Below are 21,591 nucleotides of genomic sequence, written 5' to 3' on the forward strand. Positions count from 1 at the left end.
CTCCTCCTGTTGGTGTGTGTTCATTTGTTTCAGATCACTAGTGTTTTATCTTTTGTGATCAGAGCGTGCAAAAATACTTGATAGCGGTCCAAGGACTCTTCCTGTACAACTGAACTGAAGCCAAGTGGTTTCATGTATGCCTTCAGTCGTATTTATTTCTAATATGTTTCTTTTTATAATATAACTTTGATATTTTATAGGACTTGCAGCACTTTGCAGGTCGAGGCGGGGAAAGAAGTTACTCTAGTAGTTAATTATTTATTACTATGAGGGATGTGGTAACCAAGATGTCTCATTTGACTAACTTGCAGAGAATATAGCATTATATATGAGCAAGTCAGATCTGCTCTAATGAAATGAGAAAATCAATTCAAATCAAATGGCTCCAATACAAACTGAAAAAATGTTTGTGTATAATTGAGAAGATTCATTTATGCACAAAATCTAAACTACTTCCGCTACATTTTGAAGTCAAGTTGTAGTTAAATCTTGAGTGAATTTCTGTCACAACTGAATCCCTACCTTTAATTCAAGGTATGTGTTCTTTAAAGTAAATATTGAGTGTTTTTTCTACACATGCTGCTTTTTAAAAATATTTTTGGCCTTTACTGATGAGTCAAATGAAGAAGCAGACTGGCAACGTGGCGATATGACATGTAACACGGGTCCCTGGCTGACATTATGCAGCATGAGGTGTACCCACTTGATTCCTGAAGCATTTCCGAATGTGCTGTTATGAGGATTTTGAGTTAATCTAAAGTCGTTTCTGGATTCCAGGCTCATGAACACATTTTGACAAATTAGTCGAAGATGGATGAGTCTTGGTGTTTGTGTGTATCCCATCTTAAAATGAAAAGTTAAGTTGTATTTATCGGTGTAGTTACAACCCGACAAAAATTAGGCAATTTAGGAAATATGTGATTTAAGTTGGTGACTTTTTTTAAAGTCCATTTGGATTACATGAAGCAAATTTCTATTTCTATTTTGCACATACTGACTGACAAACCTAATATTTAGAATCTATTGACTTCACACAAGGCTGTACTTTGGTACTTTACCAAGGACAAATATGCAATGTGATAAATATAGTCAAGCCACCCATATAGTATTATTTATGGAGATTAACTAGAAGAATTTAGATATTAAGGCTCAGACCAGTATTAGTAATTAAGAGGACTAACCTTAATTTAGAGCTAAAGTTGTGACAAAAATAAAATCTGTCTAATCCATCTTTATATACAGTCTATGGTCTAATCTAAGGCTCAAGGATCTATAGATTATTTTAAGTTCATTTAAATATAATTCACCTATAATCAGAGATGCTAAAGAATTTGCTTTTTATACGATAAAATACTTGAGGCCTGGTGTAAAGAAAAATAAAAACGCTATTAAGTGACTAAACTGAAGTCAACGCGTTGCAGTCACATGACCAGGGAGGCGCCCGTTCATTCGTTCGCAAACCGTCACATGACCGGAAGCTGACATGAGTTGCTAGTTTTGAAGTGAAAACAAACCCTGCTTGGTTATTACATGTTTTATTAGCCAAATAATTACTTCACAACGCGACATATAGTTACGTTATGAATTATTGGATAGACTGTTGAATCAATGAGGCGGAAAGTTAAAAAGCTAATTCATGAAACCTGGGTAAGAAGAAAGAGTTAGCATGAACAGCTAGCTGGCTAACTGCTTTATGTGTGGCTAATATGTTTTACTGCCTGCGTACGTTTTCACGTTATGTGTTAAGAAATGGCCTCGGTGCGAACATAAGTTTCTAGATCTGAGCTTGCATTTAAGCTGTTGTCGTTGAATTCTAAAGTTACCGCGCAAATCTTGCTAATATGCAAATTAAACAGTCGCAGGGGAAATCTTGCCTGAACTAGCTGTCTGTGCAGACTGATCGCAGCAGCTGGGAATATGTTGGCAAGCCTATTTAATGTGAGGAAAAGTACATCATCATGGACGACTCGGATCAGGATTTTGTAGATCTCTGCTCGAAGCCGCTAAAAAGAGTCCGACAGAAACCAAGTGTGTCCAGTCAGCCAAGGAAAGCACAACATCAGAGCTGCAGTCAAACAAGCGATCGAGACGTTAGGAGGAGGAACAACAGAAAAGATACAGACTCTGCTAGCCAACCTGTAAGTGCTGGAGCAGAGCAGCATGTGGACAGTGGAGGGACTGGACATGACTCGGGAGATGCTGGGTCATCGGTGGTGCCTTCTGCAGCTGGAGGGCCGAGATCTGACAGAGGCCAAAGAGCAAAAGACAAAGTACTTTTCAGAATGCAGCAGTTCAGGAGAGCCAGTCCACCAAAGATGGTGCATTCAGATAAGAGCCAGCCAACAAGCCAGGACTGTGCTCCTTTTGCAGAGCAACAAAGAGAAGGTGAGTTGATACGATGGTCAGTGTTTTCTATTAAACTGTATCCTGGGCTGAGGAGAATAGCAGACTGATTTTGACTGCCCCTTGAGCTTCAGTGCAACCTAAACTTTAAATTTATTTTTCTGTCCCTGTTGTTAGGCAACGAAGTGATGTTGAAAAATGACTGAAGTGCAGCCAGTTAAGACTACATGTTAACCAGCAATCATTTAATAGCCTTCAACATTGGACTTTTAACAGATGTGATCCCATCAACGGGTGTATCAGGCACATGGAGTGGATAACGTTTTGTCTGAAATCAGTGACTCAACAGCTTAAATTAATTTGAAATTAATATGTTTTTCATCCCTACTGTATCCTTTAGCCAGTAAGCAGTAAGGAGGGTAAAATGTGGTCTCCTTCCCTACTCCATCACTGCTTTTATTAAATATACTCTGCAGGATTGTAACTGCAAATTATAGTGTGTCAGTATATCACGCAATTGTAATAACTAGTTAAAATGCAACATAATCACAGCGATTCCTTTTGTTTGCAGGTACTACAGAGTCCTTCAGCTCTGTTTTTCACCCAGAGCCCCCAGACAGCGATGAGGCTCTGGCCCTGCGACTGCAGCAGCAGCTGGACAGGGAGGCAGCCGAGGCCCAGACTGTGGACTTGGAGGATGGAGGCCTTTTCTTCTGTCAGATCTGCCACAAAGACTTGTCACACATGACACCCGAAGGACGCACACAGCACCTCAACAGGTCTGAACATTGATATTCATTTTTGGTGTTTGCCCTATGTTTGTACTCAAAGAACCTCTAAACAGTTCAGTCACTAATGTAGTTACAATATCAAATATGTACTGGTTCTCTAATGGGAGGATGTACCTGTGAATTAAATACCTTCCTGCATTTTAAACTACTCATCAGCTGAATTGAATACAATAAATCTTTATTTATAATGAGCCATACATTACCAGAAAGGGAAGCTTCAAGGATAGAACACACGGAATGAAATCAGTTTAAAATACCGTAATAAAAGCTATAATGGAGAAGGTTTAGCACAACAAGAACATATTATACTTCAATTCCTGTCCTCAGTGTTTTTATCTCACAATTTTATACATGTTTGATTCTTAACTATTGAAGATTTATGCAATTTATCTCAACTACAACTCTGAATATTTGTGATTACTCCCCTCATGCAGGTGTTTAGATGAGAGTGAAGAGAGTGCTCCAGCTCCTCCTCCACCTCCCAGTGTCCCCGACTGTCCCATCTGTGGCAAAAAGTTCAAATCCCAGAAGAGTCGTTCGGCCCACCTGAAGCGCTGCTCCTCAGATATGGGCGTCTCTCCAGCTGTGTTGCTGCAGGCTTTGCAAAGACAAGCTGAAGAGAACAAGAGCACCGCCACTGCTAACACACAGTGAGTCAATCTCAGAGTTTCCCAGCTGAGCCACAACAAAGTATTCTGCTACTGTGAGGTTACAGTCGACCCTTAATAACTGATGCACCTCTCTAATTTTTTTTTAGTTGTTCCTGAGTTTTCATGATGAGTGTTTAACATCCAATCCTAATGACCAGAAAGAATTTACTTAACTTAGTTTTGTAGTAAGAGCTTGCATATCACCTGACATCTGTATTTGAATACTTAAAATAAAGCTTCAATCGAGCTGTTGTCTATTTTTTCTCCTCAGCATACAGACTGTGGGCACCAAAAGGAAAGGCCCATCAAAGTCGGGACTTCAAGCGAGGAAGAAGCCCAGGAAGAAGACTGAACCCATGGATGAAGAGACCATGGTGGCTCTGGCTCTGTCCTCCTCCCTGCTGGAACAGCAGAAGGAACAGCTGAGAGAGACGGAGGCAGAGAGGCAGCTACAACCAGAGACTGCTGCTTCACACAGCTCCATTACTCCACTGCTGAAGTGGAGGACAGACGCAGGTATGTTAACGTAACTAATATCATTGTTTGTGTAGACAGAAACCGTTTGTGTTAGTACAGCTATACATATATTGCTATACAGTAATTTAAATTATCTGAGCTTTCAACTAAATTTTACAAAGTCAGAATCATTGGTTTCGTTTTATAGATATTTTAGTTTTTTTGTGTTCAGTTTTATCTCTTAAAATTCAGACTTAACAGCATTCACTGTATCTGAGGGTGTGTTGGTTCATCCAAGTCCACTCTGATGCCCTTGTGCATCCAGTTGCAACACTGCCTGGTTCATAGCTTTCCTTTGACTTTGCTTGATCATTTCTCTGTGGTGGTGTGCACGATATACACTGTTGTATCAACATTAATGCTGCAGGTGCAGAAGTCGTGATTCACACAAAAAGGGATGTGAACTCAGTCGCAGTAACGCAAACACATCATGCTCCAACTGTTTTTGTGGCTTGATGCAAAAAGAAAACTCACATGTTTCTCATTTTCCATGACTAATCTGCAACATGTATCTGTCTGATTGAACGCTGTTTTCTCCAGTTTTCAAGTTCTTGGATACACTAGCTTTATATACCAGACGCACAGCTTGTTAACTTACAGCTCCATATGTGCACTGTAAAATTCTAGAAGAATAAGGAAGAAACACTGACAAGGAAGGTGGCAAAAAAACCCGAAACAACAAACAGTGTCAGTGGTATGGAAATATGACAGCTAGGGAAAGGAGGATGCTGACCAAAAGGGGATACTCTGTTGGCAGTCTTGCAAATGTTGCCACTGCATGTAGCAAGATTTAGTTGAAACATTTCGATCAACTCTACAGAGCTCTGTAAGATGAGAGCAAAGCCCAGTCTGAATGCCATCCACAGCAAATTCTGTTTTGAATACCTTCTTAAGTGTTACACCATCTAAGAAAGGTTATTTAATGAAAAATCCTGCACAGTTTTTTAATATGGCAATAGATATAATTTTTAAAAAATTGAAATTTTGCAAGAACATTTTTCCCCCGATCATGCAGCCCATCTCCATAGACACACAACAGAGTATCCCATTCACAGTATACAGCACCATTTCAGGTACAAACAAACTGCTGCAGGTTAGAGGAAGACTTTTTTTTTCACATTAAGGCTCTAACTTGTGTGTTTGAAAAAAAACAAACTGTTATATTGTTATAAACAGGTTTATTTAAACTGAGGAACTGTTATACCTAGAGGAAATTGTCATGTTGTCTTTCTCATTGGTAAACTATTATTTTAGAAAACAGTTTGTGTATTATGTGTCTGCATGTTACCTTTGGGAAGGCCTGCAGCAGTGTGTACACACCTCTGTCTGCTGGACATTTTTCAACTGTATTGCTGAAGTCGTTTAAATCACTGGTTTTAGATCAAAGTGAGTTACTTTCAATTCAACTGTGCAGAGGCTAAAATAGAGACTATGTTTTAAATACTCAAATTTTGTCCAGATTTGCGTTTTTGACACGCATCAGCACCTACAACCCTCTGCTCTCCTGGTGCAGGGAAAGGACGAGGAAAGAGGAAGAAGGGGGCCGTCCCTCGTCCTCCTCCTCTCCTCCTGGTTCAGGATGCTGAGGCGGCCCTGACCAGGCTGCAGGAGCGCGTTTCTGCTCTTCTTCTACGCAGCCGGGCCCCCTCGCCTCCCACCCCGACCCTCTGCCCCAGCACTCTGCCCAGCTGGAGCGGTGCTGCCCCCCTCTGGCAGAAAAGCGCACTGCTGGACGGAGGCTCCACCAGTATGTCTGATTTTTATGCTCCACAACTCAGGGAGTTCTTCACACCTCAGGAATCGGTAACGGTAAGAGAGCGAAGACATGTTTTTATACTTTATTTTATTGTTTCTGTTGTTGTTGAACTGACTGGGGAAATTAAATCATACTAAACGTGAGGCTTCTACTCATTTTTTTTAATCAAGTGCCCTTTGAGACAGACAGCAGTTTGCCCTGTTCTGGAAACAACACTGGGCAGGTTAGCATATGAAGTGTCTGAAACAGTGAGAGAGTGTTTTATTTGTCTTTAACAGCTGCCAGCGGATCCAAATGTTACTCTGCTGGTCTAAAATCACAGTTATTCTTAATATGGGCCTTGGCTTTAAAAGTAGTTTGCCTAGATACCAAAAAAACATTTTTTTTCTGTTCAAATTACATCCTTATAAATAATTTTCAGCTTCATTTGTAGCTTTTTATAGTTGAGTACCTACATTCTTAAGTCCAAGGTTCACTTTTTCAAAACCTCATACACATTTCTCTCTACCTACATGCAACGCAGCTAAAGTTCCTAAGAAAGTCTCACCATTCATCAGCTGTCTTAGTTACATTCCCTGACACTTATTTCAGTCTAAAATGACCAAATAAAGTCTGAATTATTGGACAAAGAGCCATAATTGCAATATCAGTGGTAATTGGGACATTAAGGCTGCATGTGTAGAATCACTGGGACTGGTTCAGAACACAGGGCTTGGCTAGTGCCTTGTGATTTGCTGAATGTTTCCAGGTTCAGCTGTTGCAAAGCAAGCAATTGACTTTTTGAAGAAAGTGGCAAGAGATATGTCCAACAACCTCCATCTTTGTGCAATAGATTCCTATTCAGGTTTCTTTAAGTGGTGAGTCTTTCCCTTAGGATGTCTCTGGTGCAGCACTACAGCTAATCTCATCCAAACTGCACTAAAGCAACCAAATTTCTTCATACACACCTCTAGATCAGTTCTTCCATCAGAACTAATACTATTTGTCTCCCTACATCAGTGGTCGGCAACTGGCGGCCCGCGGGCCAAAACTGGCCCGTCAGGAATAATATCTTGTCCACCAGATGATTTTGAAAATTTGATTTGGCACGGAACCAAGCCAGTCCGTCACCGCAACACGAAACTCTCGTGGTCGGCTGCTGCCTGGCATTTCCGCGTTCGCGCTACACGGTTGTACCAGCCACATTTCACTGAGCAACAGTGTTTGCAAAACGTGTGTGTCTCGGGAGTGTTTTTTAATACATCTGTGATCAGAATTGAGACGTGTGTCCCAAGCAGCAGCGATCAGCTGTAGAAGCTCCGCTGCTCGCGGTATCGCCCCCCCCACTCGCGGAATCGGAGCGCACCCCCCCGCAGGTTGGCCCGCTGTTCGATTGTTTACAAACTTTTTGGCCCGAAGCCACATCTACTTGCTGACCCCTGCCCTACATGAAATGTTGCCTTTTGGAACAGTTGGTATAATTACAAACTGCATTATTAGTACCTTCATTATTTAGATTTTTTAACTACCCCACACTATATGTTAGCAACCCTGCAAAGTGACTAAGTGGCTTTATTTTCCTAAACTAATTTCATTGTATATATTACCTTCATAAACGTGTGTAGAACAGATACAGATGTACACCTGTGTCACTCAGCTCTGTCCCTTTTACACACGTGGACAAAATTGTTGGTACCCCTCAGTTAAAGAAGGAAAAACCCACAATTCTCACTGAAATCACTTGAAACTCACAAAAGTAACAATAAATAAAAATTTATTGAAAATTAAATAATCAAAATCAGCCATCACTTTTGAATTGTTGATTAACATAATTATTTAAAAAAACAAACTAATGAAATAGGGCTGGACAAAAATGATGGTACCCATAACTTAATATTTTGTTGCACAACCTTTTGAGGCAATCACTGCAATTAAACGATTTCTGTATTTGTCAATGAGCGTTCTGCAGCTGTCAACAGGTATTTTGGCCCACTCCTCATGAGCAAACAGCTCCAGTTGTCTCAGGTTTGATGGGTGTCTTCTCCAAATGGCATGTTTCAGCTCCTTCCACATATGTTCAATGGGATTCAGATCTGGGCTCATAGAAGGCCACTTTAGAATAGTCCAACGCTTTTCTCTCAGCCATTCTTGGGTGTTTTTGGCTGTGTGTTTTGGATGGTTGTCCTGTTGGAAGACCCATGACCTGCGACTGAGACCAAGCTTTCTGACACAAGGCAGCACATTTCTCTCCAGAATGCCTTGATAGTCTTCAGATTTCATCGTACCTTGCACACTTTCAAGACACCCTGTGCCAGATGCAGCAAAGCAGCCCCAAAACATTACTGAGCCTCCTCCATGTTTCACCGTAGGGACAGTGTTCTTTTCTACGTATGCTTGGTTTTTGAGTCTATGAACATAGAGTTGATGTGCCTTACCAAAAAGCTCCAGTTTGGTCTCATCTGTCCAAAGGACATTCTCCCAGAAGCTTTGTGGCTTGTCAACATGCATTTTTGCAAATTCCAGTCTGGCTTTTTTATGAGTTTTTTTCAGCAGTGGTGTCCTCCTTGGTCGTCTCCCATGAAGTCCACTTTGGCTCAAACAACGACGAATGGTGCGATCTGACACTGATGTACCTTGGCCTTGGAGTTCACCTTTAATTTCTTTGGAGGTTGCTCTGGGCTCTTTGGATACAATTCCAACGATCCGTCTCTTCAATTTGTCATCAATTTTCCTCTTGCGGCCACGTCCAGGGAGGTTGGCTACTGTCCTGTGGGTCTTGAACTTCTGAATAATATGAGCCACTGTTGTCACAGGAACTTCAAGCTGTTTAGAGATGGTCTTATAGCCTTTACCTTTAAGATGTTTGTCTATAATTTTTTTTCGGATGTCCTGGGACAATTCTCTCCTTCGCTTTCTGTTGTCCATGTTCAGTGTGGTACACACCTTTTCACCAAACAGCAGGGTGACTACTTGTCTCCCTTTAAATAGGCAGACTGACTGATTATGAGTTTGGAAACACCTGTGATGTCAATTAAATGACACACCTGAGTTAATCATGTCACTCTGGTCAAATAGTTTTCAATCTTTTATAGAGGTACCATCATTTTTGTCCAGGCCTGTTTCATTAGTTTGTTTTTTTAAATAATTATGTTAATCAACAATTCAAAAGTAATGGCTGTTTTTGATTATTTAATTTTCAATAAATTTTTATTTATTGTTACTTTTGTGAGTTTCAAGTGATTTCAGTGAGAATTGTGGGTTTTTTCTTCTTTAACTGAGGGGTACCAACAATTTTGTCCACGTGTGTATGTCCAGACACCCAGAGTTTATCGCATACAGTGGGACATACATTTTTCACAAGTCTACTCGGTACTGAAAAATGCAAGAAACCACTAGAAAAAAAATCAGCAGCTATTTCACCATTTCACATAGATTTGTTACACATTTTATTGTTTAACTTAAACAGTATGTAGTGAGTAAAATGTGAGCTTACATGCACTGAATATTTGACAAAACTGAGTCAAATCAGAGCTGAGTTAAATCAGTGCTGTCCTCCTCTACTTTAAGACCGATGCAGCTTCATTCAGCACCAACACCAAGCCTGAGTCTTCTCTCCAACCCGTGGCTGAAAGAACTCCTCTCTCAGGGACCAGGGCCTCCATCCTGCTCTCTCCATCCAGGACAGCCTCCTGCTCTCCAGTTCCCTCCACTCCGGTGGGCAGCCAGGTTCTCCGAGACCTGATGGAGCTGGCCGAAGAAGGCATGACCCTCTCACAGTATGGATACACTGCCAGAGGTACAACGCACAAATGTTACTCTAAAATATTTGCTCACCAGTGTCGCAAAGGTGTAACTTTATCCAAAGGCGTTGTTCATTTCATATTGCCTGTTTAAAAAAGCTGTGAAACCTGTTTATTGCTTTATGCTGCCGAAATATAAGAACTGCTTTGAAGTCAGATTTCTGAAAGTAGTTAAAATGATGAACTACTTCCTGTTATTTGATCTACAAGCAGAGAAACTGGCATATTTTAGTTTTATAGTGAATTTTATTCATCCTGTTAGAGAAATGATTGCTCTTTGCTCTGTAATTGTAAATCTTTTACGATGAATCAGGGCTCCAGACTAACTTTTTCGCTGGTATCACCGGTGTGACCAACTTTCTCGTTTGCTTCTCCCTAAATGCCCCACATTACATTCTGTGGTAGCTGCAGTGCTCAGACAGGTGTGTGACCAAAAATGACCCTGAAAAGAGTAAACTAGAACGTTCAAATGTCAGATTTGTCCCAGATGAAATGGATTGATTTTTTTCTACATGCACTCTTTCTTTCTTCATTCGTCATTCTTTGCACAAATGTGACCCGTTGAAATTTCAACTCACACTCTCACAAAAAGATTGCAAATGGGACCATTTTGGTCGCAGTCTGGAGCCCTGTGCATTGAATACTCGCTCCCATATCTTTGCATGTCAGTCAGTGAGGTTTCAAATAATGTTGTGCTAAATATTTCATAAAACTTCTTTTTATTTGGTATGCGTTCAGGGTACATCATTTTTGTTAGACTTTTTAGCATCTGAAAATAGTGATTATGAGTGTTTAAACTGAAAATTAAAACTTAGATGACAGTTGATTTTCAATTAGCAGAAGCTATTTCTGAGCTATACTTGACACAAAGTAACCTCATTTATTGTAAATTACAGTGTTTATATTGCCAGTGCTTTCTGTTTGCAGGAAACACTTAAAATCTGGGTGTAAATGGCTTTTAGCTCAACTGTTCAGGTTAGAACTTTGGCGCTGTTTCTAAGAATGAAAACAGCGAGTCCGTCATTATATATTACTTCTAAGAAGAGCACACGGTTTAATTTACGCTGTGGACCTCGTTCATGTGCTGCTGCAGTGTTGTTATCTGTGGTAGCAGCTTACTCAGCCACAAGTTTTGGTCCTGATCACGTCTGTGTCCACAGGCAGCCAGATCAATGCGGGTCTGTCCACAAATCTTCCTCTGAGCGGCTTCATCCAGGAGGAGTCGGAGGAGCAGGTTGATCTCTGTGCCAGCGGCTTTCTACCAGAGAAGACCAACGCAGACTTAGAGGAAACCTACAGTCAAGTGGTGAGGACGACTGATCAGCCAAGAGCAGTCAAAGAAACAAACAGGCACCAATCGGTAAGACAACTCATGATAGAGTCAGAATTCCTATTTCCCATCTGGGTCCTTCATTCTCATTTTTTTTCCATCCATTGTTTCTGACCACATCTTGTCGATGCGTTTTCTTTTGTCTTAACTGCACTCACTGCTTTCCATTCCACTACTGTCCTACATGGTAAACTGACTGTCCTCTTTAACTTTATTCATTTCACCCAATAAGATTCTGCAAATCAGTTTGAAAAATAGAGAAGAAAATTATGCCTTTTCTGGTTTCATTTTCAACACTTAGTTGGGAGTTTTTCAATTGTAGAAACTGCAAGTCTGCTCACATGTATCATAATTAAACAAATGCACTGTTATATTGTATGATACATGATGCCTCCTGTGCTCTGTTTAGCTTTAGCTTCCTGATGTGTGATAGATCCACTTTAAAGACAACTTCCAAACCGATATCACACACACAGTTTGCTGTAGTATATCTTGTCGAGGGTGCCCACTGTGCACTGACCTCAGTGTGCTGTTTCCTCTGTAGGCGACGCTGTCCAGGCTGGCGTCAGACCTGAGCAGCATGGTGAACAACCCTCAGCTGAGTGACGTGCAGCTCCAGGTGGACAGTGGAGAGATCTACTTTGCTCATTCCTTCATGGTGTACGCTCGCTGCCCCCTGCTGGCTGAAATGGTAAAACAATTATTGCTGTTGGCGTGTTGCAAAGCTGCTGTTAGACCAGGGACACATAATTGTGTAGATTAATGATATGTCATCATGGTTTGCTTTAAAATAATGCGTTTCATATAAGAATAATTTGTAAATACTCACTTAAGTTGTATAATTTCAATCATATAATAGAAAGAGAGCTAAATTAAAGAGGCTTTCTGATGAAAATCAAGTTGTTTACCTTGGTATCATGTCCATAGGGTTTTTTTTTGTATGCCAGAAGACATATAATGAACAAAAGAAGCAGTCAACACCACGGTGAAGCATTTCCACCTTGAAGCTGCAGTGTACTGATGCCGTCTCAAAAGCATGGATTTCAGGGGCTTTATATGTAACAAACCTAAAGAACCATTTCTGACAACTTGTGGGATGGGACTTGGCATGTCCTTGTTCTTCTGCAGAATCACTTTTTGCCTCTAACGTGATAGGAATACCCCTCCAGTAGTCAAACGTATCATTGTGTACTTTAGAGTAGTTTTTCAGCTTTTGAGCAGAGTTGTAGGAGGCCTGGTGTGCTCGAGCTGCAGTGAGTAGGGAGGCGTGGATGGAGCGAGGCAGGGACATGATAGATGTTCTAGAGAAAACAGTGGAGTTAGTTTTAAACCGTTTGAAGGCAGGTGGGATTATTCTCATGAAGAAAATGTCTAAATATTGAACTTTGATCCACAGAAATGAGTTTTCAGCGGTTTAATGACCAGAGAGGGGCTTTTGAAAATGGTTTTGTCAAGATTGAGAGTGAGTTAAACACAAAGCGTCTGTGTCAGTGATACCACAGAGACAATGTGAATCAGTTATGACGTATTTCTGTTGCTTTAAATTCATATTAAAATGGATGAGGAATTTCATTTTGGATGGAAAGTGTAATATGTGTTATTTTACGTAGTTGTAAGGCATGTTAAGGGTAAATTCTACTATTCTGAAATGTGGTTGTTGATTGGTGGTTTCCTTTGTCACTTTGAAAATTAACTTCTACATTAAAACCTCTTTGCTTGGACATGTCATGAGCACTCTCCTCTTGTATGCATCCTCTCCAAACACTTTCTCTATCTTCGATCCTCTCACAGGTGCATGAAAGTGGTTTTGGAGTGCAGGAGGAAGACACGCCTGCAGGTAAGAGGGTGTTAATAAACGACGTCCCCGGCCAGGCAGTGTTCACTTTGCTGCAGTACCTCTACACGGCCCACTGCTCCATCCCAGCATCACTGCAGCCTCATTTACTGGAGCTGGCGTCCAGGTTAGTTTAAAGTCCTGACAATTGTAAGCATTTTCAGAAAGCGGGCATCTCTTGCAGTTCCAGTTTTACATTTCAGTTCCAGCTCTAGCGGTTTGTACAATCCAAAGTTGCTCTTATAAACACAAATCTAACTTGTGATCTTCCTTTGCTGTTTATGCTCTGTATTAACATGGATTCTGATAACCAGAAACTGTTTACTATGATTATAAATTATCTGCTGCTGCTGTCTTATAATCACAGTGAAGAATACCCTTTTATCCTCGAGTTAAATCAAAATGATTTGATCCCAGTAAACCCAAATAAAACACAGAAAATCATTGTATTGTTGCTGGAATTTTCTGACCTACTCTACCAGTCAAAAGTTTGGACACACCTTCTCATTCAGTGCTTTTTATTTATTTGTATTATTTTCAACATTGTAGATTAATACTGAAAATAAACTCTTTTTTGATTACAATATAATCCTATATGTATTCATTTATCATTTCCTTGTCTTCAGTATTAATCTACAATGTACAAAATAGTTAAATAAAAACCATTGAATGAGAAGGTATGTCCAAACTTTTGGATAGTAGTGTATGTTGAAGTTTCTGTAGGCATATAACTGTGACAGAGTGTTCATACTGAGTTGTGTCAACCCTTCTCTGTCGCTCTTTTTGTGTTTGTTAAGGTTTGACCTGCAGGAGCTACAGCAGCTTTGTCAGCTCCACCCAGACGAGGCAGCAGCTCTGAGAGATGAGGCAGATTACACAAGCCAGGAGGAGAATTACAACAGCCGAACAGACCAGGCCATCCTAGAGCTCCTCCGCTCCATGTGGAACGGAGAGGATGAAGATAACGACGGGGCAGATTCAGACGGACATGATGAAGGGAGGCGTCTGGAGGAGGACCGTCAAGCTGACGAGGTGGCATCAGGTGACAGAGAGATTTGTGAGGAACAAGTGAATGAGGAAGAGCTGGAGGAGATCTACGAGTTTGCTGCCACGCAGAGGAAGAGGGAGGAGACAGACAGCCAGGAGGAGGAGGAGGAGGATGAGGAGGAGAGGTTAGACGAAGAAGATGGTGATGTAGTGTTTACAAAACTTAGAGAACACAAAACAGGCTTTTGTGAAAAAAGCCTGCAGCCCAACTCTGAACTTGAACCAAACCTCAGCCTGGATCGCAGCTACAATCGTCTCTTTTCAGACTCCTGGGGGGTCTACGAGGAAGGAGATCGCTCCTCTGTTGCCTCTACCTCTACAAGGACAAAGACTACTCAGTCCAAACACAAATCTCTTCATAAACCATCCTCTGAATTATCTGGCAGAATTTTGCTTCAGTCCTCAGCAAGTTTAGTCGACGATCTTTCCCTTAGCCCTCCACCCAGTACATCCAACATGCCCACTGCAGGTCTGTCCCCCGGTCCAGTGGGTGACTTGGGTGGAGACAAAGGAGAAGAAGCTGTTGAACAGGATGTCCCTTTAAAGCGAGAAAGCCAAGGTCCTCGTAGTATTTGCATCCCGCCTCACACTGATTCACCTCAGAAAAAAGAGGAACCAGAGCTCATAGTGTTGTCTGACTCCGGCGAGGAGATGGAGGTGGATGTTGCTGTTCTTAGTTCCCACAGTCCTTTGCCATTTTCACCCTCTGTCCAGAGCTGCACAGAGATTAAGTCCAAGCAGATCCCACCACGTAAGGTGCCTGCTTTGGAGAATAAAGAGTCCAGCAGTTTGGAGTTAAGTCCTGCTGATGCACTAGCGTGTTCTCCAGAGGTTTCCTGGCTGATCCCGTCCACACCAGTCCATCCTGGAAGAAGCACCACGAGCAGCTCCACTCAGACCCAAAGCAGCATGTGCAGGACGCAACTGTTCCCTAAAGGTGATGCCTCCCCACCTTCAGCCTCTGTTTTCTCTTCTCCTGCTTTACCGAGCAACAGCAGGCTTCATACCTCCAACAGTCCAACCAAAGTTTCTGCCTATGTTGGCCCAACAGAGGACAGTGTCTCCAGGTTAAAGCTGAGCAGGATGATTCCCAGCAGCTCCAGCTTGGACCTCAGTGTTTTTCCTAATAAAAGTAATAATTCTTCGGTTCTCCTGTCCAAATCTACAAACTCTTATTCCCTCAAAGCTTCCTTAAAGCAGGATACCCCCCTCCACCTGCAGCCACAGCTTCACAGCAGCACTCCCCTTCATACTGACCTCCACCAGCCCCCTGTTCTTCTCGCTGCCTCACCGCTCCACACTGATCTTGATGAGCAGAGGTCAGCACCTTTAGAAAGAACAGAAACAACAGAATTAGGGAGCTTCCATCTCTCGCCTTTGTCCGACCCCTCAGAGCGACTCTTTTCTTCCTCTCACAGCGGTCTTCAAAATTCAAAGAGACACAGCAAGTCCTCCAGCCAAAGTCAACACTCTGTTGAGTCCAGCAGCAGAGACAATGCAGGGGTTGAGCTGACGAGGAGGGAAGAAAGAAACGAGGAGTTAGAAGGAGATAATAAAGACTGGGGAGGTGAAGAGCAGGAAGATGCAAAAGGAGCAACTGGAGGGGCAGATGGTGCAGAGTCCAGTTTCCATCAGAGTTTCTTGGACATGGATGAGCCTCCCATAGCTTTTAATGACTCGTGGGGTCTGGACGCCTGTGTGGACAACAGTCCAGGCTGCGTCAGTCTGAGGCTGGAGGACAGCGGACGATCTGGCAAACAAGAGCACAGCTCAGGACAACAAGAAACAGCCTCTCCACCGTCTAAGCGCAGTGTTCAGTCATTAGACACCCGTGACAGTGTGACTCCTCCTGCACCACCGAAAGGTCAGCAACCATGCAGCAGACTACAGGCACGAGCTTCACCAGGGTTTGATAAAGGCCTCCTGGACTCCAAAATATGGGACAGCTGGGAGGAGGAAGAAGAAGAAGAGGAGGTTCTTCCTCTTTCTCAGAGGCTGAACCCGTCGGCACAGCTCAAAACCCCAGGTGAGCAGTTTTCCTTTACATCCAGCACTTGTGATCTGGCACAAATATTCTTTTGTAATTTACAAATATATTGTAAATCTACATACTACGAAAAGTCTGAGGCCTAAATCATGAACACATATATGCTCAGACTAATGTCAACATTTCTTCACCTAAGAATGGTAGTGCTCTCTATATCAGCATGATTAAAGCATTAGTATACAATAGTTTAGACTCTTTGTCACATTTCCATCATTGATATAATAATTTTATTTAAAAGTAATTTAAAATCTAATAAGATCCTCTGCAGAGCAACCTGTGATGGGCATATAAAGTTGTCATCATACCTATTGAGTTAATGCACTCACAAGATTGGACCTAAGGAGACCAAAGGTACACAAAGGCCTTAGCACAAGAACACAATTATTACTTTATCATCCAGTCACAATGATTTGAGCTGACAGTGGTCGTTTTTCAGAATTGATAGAATATTGTTTCTTGTCCTGCATGAAAACAGAAACTTTTTACATATTGTGTTTCATCATGTCCACTAAGGCTGAAACTATTGTTTTCATTGTCCATTATTTTCTTGAATATGGCTCTGTCTATAAAATGCCCCAAAAAATGGTGACAAATATTAATTAAAGCTGCAAGCAGTGTTGGTCGGGTCCTTGCATCCGAGCGGCCCGGCTGGCCCACGCATGTCCACCAGGTGCTGCTAAAACTGAGAGTGAAAAGTTTCGGCCAGATTGGACTACGTTCAGGCTAGGTACACAGCACTTCCTGATTCATGGCGATAATTCCAAAATGGTCACCAGGTGTCACATGGATGTGATTAGGGCCGGACTCGGATGACACTTGTAAAATTTGAAGCAGATTGGAGCATTTACAGGCTAGTTAGACAGCACTTTCTGTTTTGTTTCGAGACATTCAAAATGGCCACATTCCGTGGGTCACCATGGCCACACTCTAAGACTTTTGCGGAGTGTTTTGATAACTTTTGATCACCCATGACTGGAGTACATCCTGACCAAATTTCAGCTCTCTCTGTGTTACTGTGTTTGAATTTCTAGCTTTTGAAAATGTCAAAAAATGACAACTTTGTCCAAAATATGAATCATATTGAAAATGGCCGCATTCCACTGGTTGCCATGGCCACACCGTCAGACAGTTGCGGACAATTTTGATAACTTTTGATCACCCATGACTGGTTTACATCCGGACCAAATTTCAGCTCTCTTGGGGTTACACTGTTTGAGTTAATAATTTTTGAAAATGTCCAAAAATGACAAAATATGAATCATATTTCAAAATGGCCGCATTCCATGGGTCGCCATTTCCACGCCCTCAGACTTTTGCGGAGCATTTTGATAACTTTTGATCACCCAGACTGGAATACATCCTGGCCAAATTTCAGCCCTCTCGGGGTTACACTGTTTCAGTTTATAGATTTTGAAAAGTGTCCAAAAATGACACAAAACTGTCCAAAATATGAGTCATAATTCAAAATGTCCGACTTCCTGTTGGATTATGGGTAATGGTCCAAGAGGCTTTTTTGTGCGCCTTGGCGAGTTAGACATGCGTACCGAATTTCGTGGCTCTAAGTGAAACCTTGTCCGGAGTTTGAATTTTCTTAGTTTTCTGGGGGGCGCTGTTGAGCCCTTTTGGCACGCACGTGTGCCATTCCCCTAAAATATCAAATTTTTCGCTGGCCCTGATATGTGTGGCGATTTTCACGCATTTTCATATATGTTTAGGGGGTCAAAAAGGCCAATTTCGAGGCCGACAAAGAATAATAAAAAAACCCTAGGGTTTCAATAGGGTCTTCGCACCATTCGGTGCTCGGAACCTAATAAAGGCATACAATGAACCGAAAAAGACAAAAACAGTCTTAATCCAAATTATTTGTATTATAACTCATCATCAATCAATGAATTAATTTCATGACGGTGACAGACCTAAACTATATCTGTAGAGTCTGACTGCTGCTTCAAGAAAACAAAACAATCCAAGACAACAGAAGTACAAACAGCCAAAAATGAACAGAACATATTTGAATCAGTGACTCTGAACAGCCTGCACAGTCACTACCTCAAATTCTTTTTAAGAACTTCAATGAGGTGTATGAGAAATTTTAATTCAAGTTCCTTGTTTTGCTTAAATGTAGTTTCTCGTAATATATCTTCTATTGCTGCATCTAATTTCGATTCATGAAAGCTAACTGCTAGCAGTGAGTGATGCTTGATTAACTTAAGGCACAACTTAAGTCATTATCAGTTTAAATTGCAGTTGTTTTTTCAATAAATTGCTTTGTCGAGTCAATTTAATTTGGTATTACCCGATATTACAAATCATAAGGGGCTTGAGGGCTTTACAGTATACAAAGCAGATGATATTCTCTGTTCTTACATCCTCGATTCAAATAAGGAACAACTAAAATCTAATTTAAAACACTTAACTACTGAACTTGATTCTACCCTAAATATCATGTAAATGATGTGTTAAAGCTACCCTGTGTTTATGTTCCAGGGATTTATTTAAAGAACTTTAAACATTTGTTGTCACTGCATGCAATTTTATTTATTTCAGAAATTCCAGGGCTGAAATCAGACTGAACAGTGTCTTCTTGTTTGTGTCTCATCAGTGTCAACATGCAGTAAAAGGAAACGCTCCCTGGTGCCCATCACTCCCATGCCGCACTACTCTGACATGGACACACCAGAACTCAAGAACAAGCTCAACAGGTTGGTCGGTTCGCTTTCATCTCTGTTACGTTACCTTAAAGAAAGGTTATACAAGGACCGAGGGCTTTTTTCCTCATCAAGGCGATTAGGTGAGGAACTATCTGATTAGCTCCCCCAGTGTCACAGCTTAACCTGTCTAGCTCTGCTCTGTCTCAGGCTGCATTCCTTTTGCCCCTCTGCTTGTTTGCCTCTGCATCACAAATGCCTTCAACTCTGTCCTCGGCGCAGGTTCGGTGTTCGGCCTTTACCAAAGCGCCAGATGATCCTCAAACTGAAGGAGATCCACCAGTACACCCACCAGCTGGTCAGCTCCGACTCTGAGGACGATGCTCCCCCTGCAGGCCAGACGGCTCAAATCAAGCCTCCTGTCAGCAGACCTGCCTCCAGCGTCAAGTTTACAGAACCACTCGCTGCAGTGTCTCCTGTGAAGCAGCGCAGAGAAGACGAAGCAGAGCCGCTGTCGGCCTCACAGGGCTCCAACACCTCTTCAACCGCAGCCAGCGAAGAATCTGAAAGGTGCTCGGTGTACTTGAGTGTGCAGATTGTCTCAGGTGCTGCATATCTGCACACTGATTACATGACTTCAGAAAAGCTCAAATCGATACTGTCCGGCTGTAGTTTGTTTCGGCTCATTTACTGCTCAGGTGCAGAACGTCTGATACTGAACACACTTTTGCTCGCACTTCACGCCTCAAGTATCAAGTAGTATTCATGTCTGAGTTCTTGCTTGTGTTGTACGTCGCTTTGGACAAAAGCGTCTGCTAAATGAAATTGTAGAATTGTAGAATCTACTGCCGTCACTTTTGTAAAGCTCAGTACAGTTAATCTCACCTGTTTAGTTGTTAGTTTTTTTCAGAAGATGTCCTGATTAATCAATTTGACCCCACCCCAACATCTAGGTAGCATTACAGCATATTTCTGAGCATGTTTCACATAAATTTTGACAGTTGAAACATAAAAATGTGCAGACTAGAACAAATATCTTGTGACTCGGTGCATTAAAACACAGCACAGGCCAGAGTCATACGCCACTTTTCACGTCCCAGTTCGTACATCCTCAACTCCTTTCCTTCCATTATAGTAACAGAGACGTGAGAAGAGAGGAATCAACACAACAGGGATTTACGGAATTAGACGTCCTCGCCTCGGAGCTGTTGTAAAATGCCGTCAGTAAAATAGGACACGTGACACAGCTACAACTTCTGTCCATTGTTTTGTTGCAGCCAAATTAGTGATCTCTGTTAGATGAACAGGATGGTTTTTATTGTAACTTATCCTATATTTTGCATCCCCTTTAAATTCCTTTTACAACATGCGGTAAAGTTAGAAAGAGGAGTGATACACAAAGAAGTGCTATACAAATACAAAGTGACATATAAATTAGTGTTCTATGTTTTGTGTTTGAGTTTTACTATGAGCAGCTCAGTGTTCCTTTTTTTGTTGTAGCTTTCTTAAACCTTTTTATAAATAAACTATCTATCCACTTTCTTCCCATCAGGTCCAACCCAGAGTTGTGCGTCTCCTCTGATGGCGAATCTGACAGCGATGCCGGCATCTCGTGTTCCCAAGCAGCGTCCCGTCTCCAGGATCGCCTAAAGGCCGTGCGTTCCTTCATTCTGTCTGACTCCCAGCTCTACAGTCAGATCCTCCAGTACCAGCCGCTGGTTCTGTCCCGGCTCCAGCAGCAGCTTAAGGCGGCCGGGATCCGCCTCGGAGCCGCCAAGCTGGTGGACTACCTGGACTCTCAGTGCATCACCTTCACCACGGCCAAGCCGGGCCACTCTGCACCCAGCCGCAGGCAGGGCAGGAGGACAGAGAGGGGGGCAAAAACAGGTGGACGAGGGGCAAGTAGGAAAAAAGTTGTTGCAGCCATGACTTAAGTTTTACACAAAAACTGTTCGAGGTGGCAAGTTTTATTTCAGAGCTTGGAACATTTGTTTGCACATAATCTCCAGGCTGAATACACCATGTGGAAATGTAGGATTCTGAGGCCTTAAAGTTGTTTCTTAACAGCTGTATCCATAGTGAGGGCAGGTTTAAGATGATTTTAAGGTTTTAAGTGTTTGCAGATGTTGCATTTATTATAAAGCCCACTGTGAAAATAAAACAAAATAAATGTTTCTGTGGCCCGTCGTCACAAATAGTGGCTTTGAGTTAAATATTATGTAGCGGACTCTGCTTGGTCTTTGGGATTCCAGAGGAGATACCAAGTCAGGTAAGAAACCCTTCCCCTTTGGATGCTATTGAAAACAACATCAAAGTGTCATTTTGAACATCAACCAGGACCAGAAACCTTGCTTTCTCTGGAAAAGAAACTCCATTAGTGCTACGGAGTGAATTACAGCAGGACAGCTGTAATTTCCCCCTACACAACCCCCAGTTTCTGGAGAAAACTGGGCTACATTATTTCTTTTACAGCAAAGATCAGATAATCCTTTATTACTCCCCACATCTGGGGAAATTTCCCGTGTTACAGCAGCAGTGCACAGTAAAGGTAGTAATTATATTAACAATAATATATACAATATATACAGAGTGAAGGATGAAAAATGAATAAATAGAGTATTACTACACTTCAAATAAATGACATCAGCAAAAAGTGGCTTGTGGAATTAATGTAAAAGTGCAAAAAATGCCAGCAGTGCAAGTAATTGTTCTGCAGATTTTCCCATGGTTTGGGAGTTTAAAGTAGAAGTAGAAAGTTGAAAACCACCTTCTGATACCTGAAATCTCTGAGTTTTCACACATAGAACGCCTGAACGTGTCAAACTGGTTTCATAGAACCTTCACTGTAAA

At 41.8% G+C, this 21,591-nt stretch overlaps 1 protein-coding gene across 2 annotated transcripts; it reads left to right on the plus strand.

Annotated features, from left to right (window-relative positions):
* The first annotated feature begins 1,443 nt into the window (after positions 1 to 1,443).
* slx4 (SLX4 structure-specific endonuclease subunit homolog (S. cerevisiae)) lies at positions 1,444 to 20,928 on the plus strand. Of its 2 annotated transcripts, none has more exons than XM_022189449.2 (13): positions 1,444 to 2,385; positions 2,915 to 3,122; positions 3,569 to 3,784; positions 4,056 to 4,300; positions 5,814 to 6,109; positions 9,603 to 9,831; positions 10,996 to 11,195; positions 11,710 to 11,856; positions 12,957 to 13,126; positions 13,797 to 16,072; positions 18,696 to 18,795; positions 19,024 to 19,311; positions 20,294 to 20,928. In XM_022189449.2, the coding sequence occupies exons 1-13, from the start codon at positions 1,959 to 1,961 to the stop codon at positions 20,673 to 20,675; spliced, it is 5,184 nt and encodes a 1,727-aa protein (XP_022045141.2). In that variant the 5' UTR covers positions 1,444 to 1,958; the 3' UTR covers positions 20,676 to 20,928. The 2 variants fall into 2 exon arrangements, with proteins under 2 accessions (XP_022045141.2, XP_051801665.1); XM_051945705.1 differs by having other exon boundaries at positions 19,024 to 19,346; positions 20,294 to 20,513.
* Positions 20,929 to 21,591: the final 663 nt, after the last annotated feature.

Source organism: Acanthochromis polyacanthus, chromosome 3, assembly GCF_021347895.1.
Source record: "Acanthochromis polyacanthus isolate Apoly-LR-REF ecotype Palm Island chromosome 3, KAUST_Apoly_ChrSc, whole genome shotgun sequence".
NCBI classification, from domain to species: Eukaryota; Metazoa; Chordata; class Actinopteri; family Pomacentridae; genus Acanthochromis; species Acanthochromis polyacanthus.

Excerpts from the sequence above, each read along its gene's own strand:
- slx4 (XM_022189449.2), top strand. The coding sequence starts at position 1,959 with ATGGACGACTCGGATCAGGATTTTGTAGATCTCTGCTCGAAGCCGCTA. Across the intron at positions 3,785-4,055 it reads ACCGCCACTGCTAACACACA|CATACAGACTGTGGGCACCA; the intron begins GTGAGTCAATCT and ends TTTTCTCCTCAG. Across the intron at positions 9,832-10,995 it reads GTATGGATACACTGCCAGAG|GCAGCCAGATCAATGCGGGT; the intron begins GTACAACGCACA and ends CTGTGTCCACAG.